The sequence below is a fragment of the Podarcis bocagei genome (assembly GCF_964188305.1).
Source record: "Podarcis bocagei genome assembly, chromosome: 3".
Classification (NCBI taxonomy): Eukaryota; Metazoa; Chordata; class Lepidosauria; order Squamata; family Lacertidae; genus Podarcis; species Podarcis bocagei.
In genome coordinates, this window is record NC_138127.1 from 44,801,911 (window position 1) to 44,817,744 (window position 15,834).

The following is a 15,834-nucleotide window of genomic DNA, read 5'->3' on the forward strand; positions in this document are numbered from 1 at the left end:
TTGTGTGACAACACAGAGTGAGGCCTTACAGAGCTGGGCCTTATGGCTTCCTGCTTGTGGGACTTCCTCTCATTGGAGATACAGCTGACTCCCATATTACCAGCTTTTCAACACTGTGTAGAGACGTATATTTTCCTTCAGGCCATTGGGACTGGCTGAGCTAATAAATTGTCTTTTTGTTGCAGCTTAGTTGCTTTTATGACAGGTATTGGCTTTATGTTATGTTGATACGCAGCACTATATCTTAATGTAATGTGATATGCTGCCCTGGGATTCTTCAGATTGAAGGGCTGGTTATTAAATTTACTTATTTATTTTGACAATGTATATACCACTTCATTACAGTTGTCTCTAAGTGGTGTACAGTGAACTCAACAAATATAATATAGATAAAAAATCAACAAAAAAAAGTAAATTAAGAAATGCTTTGAATGCCTGCTTTTTTTTTTTAGTCTTCAGTAAGTCCTGGTAGTTCAGCAGGGAGGGGACCTGTCTGATCTCAGCTAGAAGAGAGTTCTTCAAAATTGGGTTCACAATACAGAATGCACAACTTCTGCTGGATATGGCTGTGCATCCATTAATAGTGACTCCTCCAAAAACCACCACGATATAAGGGATATAAGGAACCAGGTAGTGCTTAAAGTATCTTGGACCCAACTTTGTAAATTAATATGAAAACCTTGAACCTGTATGTGCAGTGCAATAAATAAATAAAGAACAAATAAGTGGATGGAGACTACCTAGAGAACATAAGAGTTCCAGAAGACTGACACCAAGTTTTATTATTTTTTTCTCCGTGCCATTGACTCCACCTGTTGACAGAGGGTTAACATGGGGTATATAACACAGAAGAAAGCTATTTTAAAAAATGAGCATACATTGTAGAAAATGCAGTTTTAATTTCACACTAGAGATATGGGAAGTGCAAAAAAAATAATCCTTCTGGAATCTTTTTGGCATATGTTTTAAAATACAGTTTATATTTATTTGCAGAAAATTCACCTTTAAAAAAATACCACCTTTGGGGCTATGTTTTAGTTCCCCCCTCCCAAACTCCTAATATGGACAGACTGCCCTGCTTTAATTTTCCATGATGCCAAGCACCATAATTAATAACTGATTCTGCTACCTCTGATATGAAAAGTAATAAGAAAGAAAGAAAGAAAGAAAGAAAGAAAGAAAGAAAGAAAGAAAGAAGCCTAAAAATAGGGAGAGACTTCAGCTGCTCCTTCTTCCCCTTCACGTTGCCATTAGGATGTGTGAGCGAGGAGATACCGATGCACCTCGGAGATGCTTCTTTTGTGGTTCGGAGGAGAAAGGGGGAGAGATGGGGGGGGGGCGGCGGCGGCGGCAGACGCGATCCTCGCTGCTACCTTTCCCAGAGGCTGAGGCACAGCAGCGAAGGAAGAGCAGGCACCCCGGCGGTGGCGGCGGCGGCAGCAGCAGCAGCAGTTTCCCCTTTCCCCGGCCCTGACTCTACGGGCGCATGCTCACTTGTGCCCGCAGCCCTGGACCATATTTGTCAGGACTCCTCGAGAGACGGAGAAAAAAAAATAGAGAGAGAGAGAGAATTTGGGGGGGTAAGGAAGCGCCTGGTTCCGACCTGATTGCTAACCCATTAACTGCAATGCACAACGCCGAGGGGTTGCCTTTCCATTGCCTCCCTTTGGCTGAGGATGAAAGTTAAGAGAGAGAGATAAAGGGAAGCAAGCGCACCTCCTCTGCCTCCCTTATGAACCGGGAGGAGGAGCGCGCGCGCGGGGGGGGGGAGAGAAATAGAAGAGAATTTTCTCCATAAAGGTGCGGGGGGGGGGCGCGCGGGCGCGCAGAGGGAAGAGTTCCAGCACAGCCTCTCGCCCAGGGGATGGGACCCGAGGTGGTGGGGGAAAGTGGCCCGGCGCCTGCGAAGTGGCCGGGGAGTGTGGGTCGGCCACGGGGGGTTCCTTCCCTAAAAAAGCCCCTAAGTGCGTGAGAGTGAAAGAGGAACAAAAGAGTGGGCGAGGGAGAGGGAGAGCGAGAGAGAGGTGCCTTCGGCGTCCGCGCCCCCCACCCCGCTCGCTTCTTCCCCAACATATGACGGGTAAATTGTGGGGAGAAAAGGGAGGAGGTGGAGGCTGGAGCGGCCGTGGAAATGAGGAGGGCATTTCTCAGCCCCGCACGTCTTGGCGGGCGGAGACCGGCGGGGAGGGAGGGGGGCGGCGGCGGCGGTTCTGCGGCGTCCTGCCGCCCCGCCACTGGGGAGCCGGCCCGGGTTTTTTGACACTTCCCCGGGAGTGTCTAGGGAAGGGGGACGGCGCCGCCGCCGCCGCGACAGGGATTTGGGGGAGAGAGGGGTGCGGGTTGCGGAGGGGCCGCCGCAGCCGCTCGCGTTCCGTTTTTGTTTACGGGGTTCCCTCAGCCGAGGGAGGGATGGAGGCTGGAAGCGCGCGGGGAGGAGGAGGGACGGACTTTTCCCACCCAGATTTGGCTGCAGCGGGATATACCGGTTGCATGTGTAACGTGTGTCGTGTCTCCCCTCCTGGAGAAGGGAAGCGGGGGAGGCCTGCTCGGATCAGCGCGCACGGGCAGCTTCTGAGGGTGTGTTCCCCCCCTTCTTTTTCGTCAAAGGATTATTATTATTTATTATTATTAATACTGTTTCTCCTCCTTCTTGTCTCCCCTTTGCAGCTTCTGGACTTTGTGGCGGGCGCGCGCGCGCGCGCGGCGGCGGCGTGTGCATGTGTGTGCCGATATATAGAAATATAATACTGAGCTCCCCAATTCCGCCATTTTGGGCAAACTTTGCACACGCACGCACACACCACACGCGCAGCAGAGACGCTCCTCGCAGTTAGGAGTGGGAGGGAGCGTGTGTGGAAGGGGTGGGGGGAACTCTTGCTCCCCGTGCATGCCTTCTCACTAAAGTGTAAACATAGGTAGGGATTGGGGGCAGCAAATAAACCCCCGTGGGAGATGCGGGGATTTTCTCTCTCTTTTGCGCGCGCGTGTGTGTGAGAGGGTGGGAGAGGTGTGTTTGCATCACATGAACGTGGCTCGTGTGAATTACGCCAAGCTAGCAGCACACCCGGGTTCCCAATACTCTGCAACAACGCCGCCCGCTTGCCTCTATATTCCCCGCTTCCTGTAGTAGCCCTTTACCCATGATGAGCTGCAAACTGACACACTTGTTCCAAGCTCTTCGTGGGGGAGATGGGAAGGCGCTCGGCCCGAGCTCCCCATAACTGAGGGTCCGTAAGTGTGGGGGGGGGGCGGGGGACTCAAGCCTGCTCTGTGGTATGTTGCTGTGGAAGATAGCAGGAGGTGCGTGGGTGGGTGGGGGTGTTCTCCCGGAGCCCCCTCCCCTTTTATTCTCACACGCGCACAGCAGAAGGAGGAAGTGGGTGAGGAGAAAACTTTGAAAGGGCCGAGCCAACTCCAAAGGGGACCTTCTCAGAAGCGCCTGGCTAAGGGTGGGTGAAAGGGGGCCGGGCTGAGAGACCAGAAACAGAGAGAGAAAGGAGACGCCTTCTCCTCAAGGAGGGTGATTTCTCTCTTACGAGCTCGGGAAAGAGAACTAATCCAGAGAGGGAAAGAACCCAGAACCGTTTCTTCTCCCCTCGGAAGAGAGAACAGTCCCGGCCCTTCCTGAAAGTGGGGAGTACGGGAAGAGAAGGGTAAAAAACAAAAAATGACTCGAGTTTGTTTTAGGCAACCTCCCCTTCCCGGTTTCCGTCGCAGGCTCCGCAAGAAAAAAACGGGACCCGATTAACAAACAAGAGCAGTGCCTTTCTCTTATTATGCAACTTCCTCAGCCGGGGCAGCCGGTCTCTCTCTTTTTCTCTTTCTCTCTTTTCTTTCCCACACGTTTATATACCTTTTGCTCGCCGTGCCACGGCCTCGCCGCCCTCCCCTTGGGCATTTCCTTTCAGAGAAAGTGGAGGCGTCGAGGTTATTTCAGGAGCCCCCTCGGAAAGCTGGCTCGCGGTACTTTCTGCTCTTTTACCAAAGGAGGCGAACGGAGAACCTGGGCAGGGGGCTGGGGGGGGGGAGAGCCCTGTTTTGTAGCCTGAAGCGTAGTTTGAATTTGGTAGTTTTTGTTACAGTGGCTTCGTTGCGCCGTGAAGTTGCATGGGAAGGACCTGCGCCTCTCTTCGACCCCTTCCGCCGCTCTTCTTAATTTTAGGAGGGCGGGGGGAGCGAGAGAATATGTAGTATCCTGAGCGATCACAGTGTTCTCCAGAAAAGTTTCAAGTGCAGCAAAATACGCTATTCCAAAACTGGCCAAGGAGGGACCCCTACTGGTGGAACGGAGGTATCCACCCTGGGGATGAAAGTTCAAATTCTGGCCTCCAAGTTTTGCCGTGATTGCACTTCAGAGTTCAGGATTTGGTGAGGTATACTCCAAAGGAATGGTTTGAAGATACGGTTTTTTTGCTGCTTCCCCCTTCCATACCATTTCTGTTATTACAGTGTTTTCTGATCTATATGAAATGTAGATATATAATGAAGAATGTTTCTTAGGATTATTATGAGACTAAACTCTTTCATTTTGAATACTCAGCACCGAACATAATAAACACATCTGATAGTTGTGAAGATGAGTGTATTCATTTCTCCCCCCTCTTTTCACATCGGTTTCCTAAAAGTGTTAGATCAGTCAGTTTCACTTTCCTGTCTAGTGCATTTCTGTTGATACAGGACAACTTCAGATCGCCTTTGGCTGTAAATAAAAATGAGTTTTTTTCAATGAATAGTTTTATGATAACTGTAGGATTTTCTTTGCAGGCATCTGCTATACTTCATTCAAGTTTCTTCTGATGGAGGAATTGTTGGTTGCTAGAAGCATACCACTTAAGGTGATAGAAGGGCCTGCAGAAATGATAGTCTTAAAATTCATTTAGGAGGCTAGAATATACAGGGGTATGTTTCTTTTTTTAAAATAAATAAATAATATTTATTAATTTTCCAACAATTTAAACACAACACTACAAAAAAACAACAACAATACAATATAATACAAAAACACTACAGAACACTAACACATAAAACTAACAACACAAAACAAAAAACATTTTAAAACACATCAAACAATTTCAATATCTTATCTTTCATTCACTTATTTCCTCGACCTCCTCACACCTCCCTTTTTGTATTCCACTTCTGTTAATTGTTTCAGCAATTCCTTTCCATCTTCCTCTGTTTTCTATCCTATAATTATCTTAACACATTCTAACCTTATTTTTCCCTTTAATACTCTATTAATCTATTTATACTTAATTCCTTATAACATTTCTACTAAAGCCATATAACTTCATTCCAACATTTTTCTAACATTCATTAATTTTACAGTATTTCTGTAAATAGTCTTTGAATTTTTTCCAGTCTTCTTCCACCGATTCTTCTCCCTGGTCTCGGATTCTGCCAGTCAATTCTTCGCCATGAGTATTCTTGCTGCTGTTGTTGCATACATAAAAAAGTTCTATCCTTCTTTGGCACCATTTGGCCGACCATGCCCAGGAGAAAGGCCTCTGGTTTCTTCAGAAAAGTGTATTTAAATATCTTCTTCATTTCGTTATAGATCATCTCCCAGAATGTCTTAATCCTTGGGCATGTCCACCAAAGGTGAAAGAATGTACCTTCAGTCTCATTACATTTCCAACATTTATTGTCGGGCAAATGGTAAATTTTTGCAAGCTTGACTGGTGTCATGTACCACCTATAAATCATTTTCATTAAATTTTCTCTTAAGGCATTACATGCCGTGAATTTCATACCTGTGGTCCATAACTGTTCCCAGTCAGCCATCATTATGTTATGTCCAACATATTGTGCCCATTTAATCATAGATACAGGGGTATGTTTCAGATGTGTGGATATGGAAAGTTGGGAAGCCTCCCTCACATGTTGGATGGCTTGTAGAAAACAAACCACAAGCTTGCACTTGCTCCTAGACTAACCTAAGGCTAGGTTCATAGCTTTAAATAAGATTCACATATTTTTATGGTAAAGAGCCACACATCCAGGTACCCCTAAAGTTTTGGAACTTTCCACCCCAACAATATGTATGAGTGGCAGACAAGGAAGGTCTTTGAACACTTTTCTAATGTACAGCATTCAAAGATGCCCTGCATGCTGGCCAATTTTGATAAAAATACCTGTTTCCTTGACTCACCTCCTAAGTCCATCTTTGTTTTTCTGAGCTAACTATTTTAGTCAAAATTTTGTTTGTGATTGCATAAGGAGTACGATCTCTGCTTCTGTAAATATTTGAGGGGTTGGGGGAAAGAGAAATGTATATGGAAAGGTGTGCATGCTTCATATGCTGTTAATGTTTGTGTAGCCAAATTCAAGGTGGAGTATCTTGTTTCAGTTTTTTCTGCATTCCTGGATAGTGATTAAAGGGAGTTTGCCACCTCAACTCTGTGGCACTGTTTCTTAAAAAAATAAATAACCCATATAGTAGATATAGTGGAGTTCTCTTTCCCTTGTCTTCTATTGGATACATCCTAGTTCATTTTAGCTTTTGGTGGTGCTGGAAGTATTGGTTTTTCCTGGTAGGGGACTGCATGATTGTATCTTCACTTCCTTTCTGCAGTATACTGTTAAATGAATCAAACAAATTACATTAAGATAGCTTTTCACCTCTTGTGACATATCTCTTGGGAAGTTTAGAGCTGTACTTAGTTGGTGTTTATAGCACAGCTGTCATTTTGAAGTCAGCTTTATTTAATCACTTTTATAACTGTACATTTGACATTCTGATCATTTTTCGGAATAGGGAATTGTTTGAGTACAGTTTGGTGTTTATTATGCTGTAAGGGTCTGGTACTTAAGCTGTTACTGAGTTTAATTGGGCAGGCTTCTCCTGATGTATGTTGACAAAACAAGTTTTCTGACTGATAGTATGAGTTTATTTCCATTAACACTTCACCTGTTTGAAATTATGAAGACAGGTTGTTAGAATAGAGAGAGTACAAAATATAGTGATTAATGAACAGGGAAAGCATAAGCAATACACTTTCTCATTTAATCCTTCAGGAACAAGGTAATCAGCTGAAGAGGAAGTCTGTGAGCAGTGCAATAATTCAGGAAATGAGATGTTTCAAAACAAAACAATCTTGTTAAAATTATACAAAAATGTAAGTGCTTTCCATTGGGTACTCCACTGGATTTGGCAGGAAGAAAGAACAGGCTGGAACTGAATGCCGAGTGCAGAAACTAATTGTGATCCAGTGGCAAAGAATTGTTAAAACTTCCATTGACAAACACCCCCCCCCCCCATATATTGTTTCAGTCTTGATAAAGCTTGGTATAAAGTTAACTATTACAAGGTTGCAGTGAAACACTACCTAGCTGAAGTAACTCCTTGAGGGCTTCGAGCCATTGCTTGAGGGACTGTCTGGTTTCCTGTGTTTTCAATGCTGAGTTGAAGTTGTTTGCATGTTAAGTTGGCCTGCACTGAAAAACTTTGCAGCAGCATCACTACAGTAGAAATCTATGTTCAACTTTTTCCTCAGAGTGGAAAACATTTCCTGTCACAACTGTAAGCATTAGAAAAATATGTTTTCTATAAATCTACTTCTGATTTAGTTATTGCATGAGTGAATCTGCCCTTCTCCCCCCCCCCTTTCTTTGCTCCAGGGGTATTTTGGCTTTACCAAAAGGTGGAAATTAAAGGGACCTTGAAGAAAGACTTCCTTGCACATCCTAGGGCAGCATCTTGCTTAGTTACTGTAAGCCTGAGGCATGTGGGCACCGTGAAAAAAGAATGACATCCATGGTAGGGATGGGCGTGGGAGTTTCGTAAGTGTTAAGGCCAGAACAGCACCAAAATGAAGTGGGGCAACCTGCATTTTCCTTAGTTGAAACAGCTACCTCTCCTTGTTGGCTATGCATGCTCAAAACAATTGGATATATGCGCAGCAGGACTCTCTGTATAGGATGCTACCTTGTATTGAAAGAGACCGTGGGTCCATTTAGCTCAGTATTGCCCACACAGATCGGCAGGGGTTTTCCAGTGTTTCAGGATGGGGTAATACCCTAGCTCTACTTAGGGATGCCAGCAATTGAACTTGGACCTTATGCATACAAAGCAACTGCTCTTAAACTGAGCTATGACATTTTCAGACTTACTTGAAAGTAATTTTCTGCTGAGCTTTAATGGATATTGTGGGCTTTCAGCAAATACTGAAAACCTTCCCTCCCCAGTCAGACTTGTGATTGTTGCTGATTTGTGTTCAACCAGCATTTTGAATATGTTTGCAATTTGTCTTATACTTTTATGAGATTTTATTATTGTATTTCTTTATGGTACAGTGATACCTCGGGTTATAGATGCTTCAGGTTACAGAGTCCGTTAACCCAGAAATAGTACCTCGGGTTAAGAACTTTGCTTCAGGATGAGAACAGAAATCGTGCTCTAGTGGCGCGGCGGCAGCGGGAGGCCCCATTAGCTAAAGTGGTGCTTCAGGTTAAGAACAGTTTCAGGTTAAGAACAGACCCCCAGAATGAATTAAGTTCTTAACCAGAGGTACCACTGTATTGCTAAACATAGAAAACATTAAAGTGAAAATTTTGGGGAAATTACCGTACTTTTCCGTGTATAAGAAAAGTTTTTATTTTTACTCTAAAATAAGCTTATAAATCGGGGGGGGGGCATGTTATACAAGGATAGTGCATATGTGGGACGGGCGATTGGTTGCAGCTGTGAGCAGGAGCTTGTCAGTGGCGATTGGGTGGTTGAAGGCGGCTGCTGCAAGGGCTGCTTAGGATTGGCTGCTGGTGCAAGAATTTTGTGACTGATTGGTGATTGCTCAACTACTTTGGCAATCCTCCCCCAAAAAGCTCAACATCCCTGGGCCATCTTCCCCCATTTACTTAATTTGGGGTCCCCAAAAGTAGGGGGTATCTTATACAAGGGGGCGTCTTATACACGGGAAAATACAGTATGTTAAGAAAGGCTGTGACTTTAATGTGGATAATGTCATTACAGTCATACCTCGGGTTAAATAAGCTTCGAGTTGAGTGCGTTCGAGTTGCACTCCTCGGCAACCGGAAGTAACAGAGCGCATTACTTCCAGGTTTCGCCGCTTGCGCAGACGTGGCGAAAAGTGATGTGCGCATGCGCAGATGTGCCGTCGCTAGTTACGTTTACCTCTAGATGCAAACGGGGCTCCGGAACGGATCCCGTTTGTATCTAGAGGTACCACTGTATATAGTTTAGTCACTAGGTGGCACGTGGTATAGTGGTGGAATCAGGATCCACCAGTTGCTGTTCTGTTATTGTTTAACAGAGACAATAAAGTTCTTATCTAGCTTCCTAACTGGTATGTCATCTAAGGCTTAATAACAGTTTATTGCAAACTCACTGTGCAGATGCGGTCTTACATGAATACTGGGCCCAGCACACTCATCTGAGTCTAAGATTGCAGCTGCAGCGTACAGTTAAGTCTCTAGTTTCTACAGTCTTTTTATAATTTTTATGATATTTGCTATTTATAGACACTTCTTTCATTAGTTAGTCTTACTACCTTTGCAGAAGAATGTTTAGATCTGAATCTCCAAGTTCTTTAATCTTTTCTGTATTCAAGTCCATTTAAAAATGAGGGTGTTTTTTTTTGGTCAAATATAATGGGCTCCAAGAGAAGATACACGTAAAGGCAATTATTTCTGTGACAATGGGTTAATTTTTTTAAAAAGGATCAGCTGTCATGTGCTTTGTCTGCACCAAGTATCCTTCATTCTACCTCTAGCACATTTAAATAACCATATATTAGAAATGGATGCAGGGAGAAGTAGAGCCCTGTCTGTTACTTTCAGATAAGAATGTATATGGTTCAACTGTTTTCAGGTTACGTGCTGTGAAAAGGGAAAGTTATTACTTCTCCCAAAGTTTCAGGTGGCTTAAAAAAATTTAAAATAAGCAATACAAACTGTTAAAAGATTGCAGTGAAATGAGCACAAACAGCTTTTGATGATGTCTACATTAACCTGCATTAATTAGCAAATGACATCACTTAACATCCAGCCTGAACAAGACTTCTGGGGAGCACAAGAGTTTGCTCGCTATTTTCTGACACTTTTGTTGGTTCTTATTGCTTAGCTCTGATTTTTGTTTTAACAAAAAGAGTAGCCATTGGTATAGAAGAGGCCACCAGATACTGTAAGAAGAGAGTCGTAATTGCTTTTGGGACTCATCCACACAACTATTTGTCTCATGCCTAGAGAGTACGGATCTGAGTGGTTTTCTGCTTGACCTGCAGTTTTCAAGCATGGATTCGAGCGGTTTCCCCCTTGCTCCTCTCCTTTCCCAGGGAAACATTTTGATTTTTAAATTGGATATGCATATTGCGGGCCTTTTGACGTGGAAGTCTAATAATACAGTGGTACCTCTGGTTAAGAACTTAATTTGTTCTGGAGGTCCATTCTTAACCTGAAACTGTTCTTAACCTGAGGTACCACTTTAGCTAATGGGGCCTCCTGCTGCCGCTGTGCCGCCGCCGCTCGATATCTGTTCTCAACCTGAAGCAAAGTTCTTAACCTGAAGCACTATTTCTGGGTCTGTAACCTGAAGCGTATGTAACCCGAGGTACCACTGTATCTGGCTGTGTTTCTAGAATTTGTTATCTTCATTATAAACTCACATATTGAAAGGTACCGTTTGAGCTGATATCAACAGAGGTAGATTCTGTTTTCTATAAGAGAATGCTGTTTAGTTAAAAGTTCTTCTTTTCAGAATTTGCCTCCTTCACTGTGCAAGCAGGCTTCAATGGTTTCAGAGGTTATTTTGCCTGCTTATAGATACTTAAAGCATTTTATCTGGTTTTGGAAGCCTGGAATTTTCAGTTTATGTTAAAATTATTGTCAATTATATATAATGCATATGGCAGAAAAATATACTGTACTGCACTTTATAACGGCAAATACAGTTGAATAAAAGAGCATAATTGGGGATTGGATGTGTATCCAATATGTATTGAGCTTTGGTACATGCTTAATCAAAGTTAATATTCATTGTGAAAGAGGATGGTTCATTCTTCTGCCTTGTCTGTCAGAAAAACCTAGGCCCAGAATTTGAGATAAAAAAGCAAAAATAAAGATAGAATAGTTTTTCCCCCCTCAGCAAATAGCTGCTAGATATTTTTCAGATCGACTTACTACACTGATCATGAGTCATAACTATAAGAGCTTGTCCAGGCAATCATTTCAAAGTGTTTTCTATGCCATTTAAGCCATTGTGGGATAGTCTTACAAGTTCTAATCACAGATATTTGGGCTGTGTGGTGGCGATAACTACTTGGGGAGTGTAAAAGCTTTGGTGCAACAGGTTAGCTATGTTGTTGTTTCTCTCCTGCCTTTCTAAAGAAAAGCTGGGTAAGTGGTACTGCGGTGCTGAAGATGGTGATTATTTAGCATAGGAACAAGTAGTCCTGAATAGCCCCTTTCCTTCAGCCATACAAAGTCTAAAAACTAACATAAACGTGAGTGTGTATGTGGAAGGGAGGAGAAAAAGAGAGAGAAGCAAACAAGCTGAGAACAAGAGAAAAGGCCATAAGGGTAACATCATTTCTACTATATTGAATGACATTTGAAGACCAGTTGCATCTGTTGATAATAGGTATTTCTGCTTTTAACTGTTTTGAGAGACATAATTGCAGATCGTAAAGGGTTTTTTGTTTATTTGTTTTTTTGTCTAGCTCAAGTTATTAGTGAGTAAGATCTACCAAAAGCAGTGGAACCATGTTGGCAGCCACCAAGCCTTTTGAGCTTGCTGAACATAAGGTTGGCAGTTCAAATCCCCCAACGGGGTGAGCTCCTGTTGCTTTGTCCCAGCCCCTACCAACCTAGCAGTTCGAAAGCATATCAGTGTGAGTAGATAAATAGGTACTGCTGCGGTGGGAAGGTAAATGGTGTTTCCGTGCTCTCTTGCTTCCATTACGGTGTTCCATTGCATCAGATGTGGTTTATTCATGTTGGCCACATGACCCGAAAAGCTGTCTGCAGACAAACACCACCTCCCTCAGCCTGAAAGCAAGATGAGCGCTGCACCCCATAGTTGAATTTGACTGGACTTAACCATCCAGGGGTCCCTTACCTTTTTTACCTTTAGGTTTAAATAGGACCTAGTTCTATTGAACTTAGTCCTCTCGACTGTATCATCTGTTTTTGAGGATAAATAGATTTTGTATCTCTATATTTTAACTTGGAAACAAGTCGTATTGCATCTACAGTGGTACCTCGGGTTAAGTACTTAATTTGTTCTGGAGGTCCATTCTTAACCTAGAATCATAGAATCATAGAATCATAGAATCATAGAGTTGGAAGAGACCACAAGGGCCATCGAGTCCAACCCCCTGCCAAGCAGGAAACACTGAAACTGTTCTTAACCTGAAGCACCAGTTTAGCTAATGGGGCCTCCTGCTGCTGCCGCGCCGCCGGAGCACGATTTCTGTTCTCATCCTGAAGCAAAGTTCTTAACCTGAAGCACTATTTCTGGGTTAACGGAGTCTGTAACTTGAAGCGCATGTAAGCTGAAGCGTATGTAACCCAAGGTACCACTGTACTGGGACTTACTTCCCAGAAAGCATGCATAGGATTTTAGCCTCAGCTTCACCACCATGAAGCACACAGCATTCCATGATCTAGTATTTTTCCCCTAAAGGGAAAAAGTTCATGTAGTTTCAACTAGAAGTGTGGGAAGAGTCCCTTCTGGTCCATTGTTTGGTGGGAGTTTATTTGCGTGGGGAGTTTACAGATCTTGGCTGTTGTAACTTCTGCAATTTAGATGCACAGTTTCCAGTCTCCAAAATCATGGAAATTGTTGTCACCAGGAGTTTCTGGCTTTTACATTATGGTTGTTCAAGTGAAGGAACACTCGAGTATGACCTGGAGAGTTCATGTGAAGGAACAATATAATCTTCATCTAGGTTGGGTTTGGGATAATTCTTCTCTAATGCCCAACATTTCCCATGTATTCTACTCTGTTACTGGTGCTTATTTTATAAGTCCACGAGCAACAGCATCTTAAAATTATTATTACAGTGGCAAGTATTGTTACTCTCTGTTGGAAGCTGCCCAGAGTGGCTGGGGAACAAATAATAAATTCTTATTATTATTATAAGTAGCACCATGGCTTTATCATAGGTGCTTTCTTGCTGCTTGAGGGTTGGGAAACTCTCTGAAACAGCATTAGAGAAAACTAGAAGAGGCTCATTTTTGGATGAACTGCTTTACATAGGACTTTTAAATCCCAGTCAACTATATAACCCAGTAGTTATCCATATTTGTTTCCAGCTTTAAGCAAAACACACAGGTGGAGAATGCAGATAACTAGAAATGTGACAGTTTTGATATTAGCAAAGTTAGATATAGATTTTAAGTGTTATGCCAGATGTATTTCACTTAAGGCCAAAATCCAGGCAACTGCCGGATTTTATATTTTCAGAAATTGGAACCATTATTTCTTTCATTTTCCCAGCAGTCCTAGGTGCAACCTGAAACCTACACAGCACCTAGTAGAGCCTAATCCGATTAAATCTGCTATCTCTTCCTATCCTCCATCCTCTTATTTCTGGCTAAATTTAGACTTTGCGGCATCACCATCTAGTCCAGTTTTCTACTGTACCTCTCTCTTCCATCCACTCCCCTGCCCCCCCCCAAAAAAATCTTGCTTAATATCCAGCCTGATTAGGACCTTTGGTGAACTCAAAAACTATTTTGGTATTTTGTTATTTTTGGCTGGTTTTAATAAAAGTGTTGATTAGCTTTGAATTTTGACATTATTTACAATAGGTTATAAAGTGGGGCAGGTGAAACGATGATTGAAAATCATGTGATGTATGGTGTGAAAGTGGTTCAAATGTAACATTTTGCGGAAGTGGATCCGATTTTTTATTAAAATGTTAGAATTTTTTAAAAAAGTATAATAAAGTACAAAGACACAAATAGAAAGACTGTCCCTCAGGATGGGGTTTGTGTGCTGTTTCCCTACCTACCCACCCACCCCATTCACAAAAGAAAAAGAAAAAAGCCACCACAATTTCATTTTTCTGTTTATGTAGGCATACAGACAATTAAGGGTATGTTGGATCAGAGATATCATTTTCATATCGCCTGTCTTATTTATTTTACAGTATATGCACCATGAATGAACCAACTTCTAGTGGAAGTGGGCAAGACTTTGATGTATTTAGTGTAATGGACTGGAAGGACGGAATTGGTACCTTGCCTGGAAGTGATCTGAAGGTAACATTTTATAATCCTAAATAGGCTCTGAAAAACGTAATGTAACCATAGATGCAGAGACATACAACTTAGTGCTGTATAAAGGGCAAGTCTTGATGTTACCAGGGAATGGATAAGTGTGTCAAAACTCTCTCTCCAGGATATGCCACAGCTGGCATTCCAACCTTTACTGGTAAAAGATGTTTCATATCATGAATGCACTTGACATCCAAATTATAGGCTATATTGAACAGCAATCACAAACTGTGGACTTGCTCCTTTAGTGGGAAGGCAACCCTGCCCAGAATAAGTTGAACAGCACCTCATACATTCATCAAACCATCCACCAACAGTTCCTATCTCCTGACTGGACTGAATTTGAGTTTCTTTGGCCTCATTCAGTCCAAAATCTTCCTCTTGTGATATGTTTGTGTTAAATAGCAAACAGAGTATTGTGGCAGTCCAGTGCTCAATTGCCATGGGACAAAATAACAGCCTCCAGCCTTGCTTTCTGAAACTGTTTGCTGAGGAGGAACAGAATAATGAACAAAGCACAGGACTCCTAATTCTCAGCGCATATACTGAGTCCGAAAGGACATTGTAGTAGATTATTATTATTGTATTTATATAGATGATGTTGTATGGTGTCGATGGCAGATACCCTCAGCAGGATGGACAGGTGCCCCATGGACAGTTTCTCAGTCCTTGCTAGCTCTCCAGTATATCTTTGATCTGTGAACCTTTGTATGGCGTCTTCTCAGGGCAAGTGGTAGTAGGAAGAAACCCTAGCTTCCAGCCGTATGTACCTTATCATAATGGACCAATGTCCACAAACAGCAGCAATGGGAGATAGCAACCACGTTCTGGGAAAAGCAAGTCAATTTTCAGTACAGTACTGTTCTATTCTCAAATGCCTCTTTCTGGCTCTGTGAAAGCCCTCTGAAGTCGCCCTTCACCTGAAAGAGATGGGGAGTGCAAACAGAGAATTCACAAATAACTGCTTCTGATGTTCTTGGGTTCTCCTTTCAAAGATTGGAGAGGGCATTGAGGACTGCAGGAAATGCCCATGTTGCCATGTTCTGGAGTCTGCCCTGGAAATATTTAGTAGAATCATAGAAGAGAGAGGCACCTGAAGAAACTCAAGATTTGAATCATAATTTGATTTGAATCATAATTGATCAGCAGTTTGATCTACAGCAGATTGCTTCTGATAACTCAAATAATTGAACTCAGGCACACACGGGGCAACTGAGAAAGTCCTTACGGTCACATCACCAACCATTCTAGCCTTGCAGTTAGGTGTAAATATCTTCCTGGCTGCAATTGAAGAGTAATGAAGAGGAAAACCATTTTGCAAGAGAGATTTTCTTATCAGTAGGTAGATCTTTACACTGAATTGCAAGCCCTTTGAATGTTTTCTTCTAAAAAATTTGCACAAGACCAGAAATATTTTAGTGCTGAGTGTTGTGTTATTTATAGTAAGCAATTTTATACTTTGCCTTGACCCATTTTTCCAGTTTGAAGATTGTTTGCAAGCAAATTGAAGTTTTGTGGGCTTGTTCAGATTTGTGTATAACATTCTACACTGTGATTTCTTTTCAAGTCTATATTTTTAAATAAATGTACAAATTG

The 15,834-nt window shown here is 42.7% G+C and overlaps 1 protein-coding gene across 11 annotated transcripts in view; it reads left to right on the forward strand.

Moving 5' to 3' along the window:
• Positions 1–1,471: 1,471 nt before the first annotated feature.
• L3MBTL3 (L3MBTL histone methyl-lysine binding protein 3) overlaps positions 1,472–15,834 on the forward strand; it is a 58,436-nt gene continuing 44,073 nt past the window's right edge. For 2 of the 11 annotated variants that reach the window (XM_081187662.1, XM_081187663.1), the window contains exon 1: positions 14,118–14,223. In XM_081187662.1, the coding sequence (XP_081043788.1) occupies positions 14,122–14,223 (102 nt within the window). In that variant the 5' untranslated portion in view covers positions 14,118–14,121. The other 9 variants (XM_081187665.1, XM_081187672.1, XM_081187667.1 and 6 more) reach the window with 9 other exon arrangements.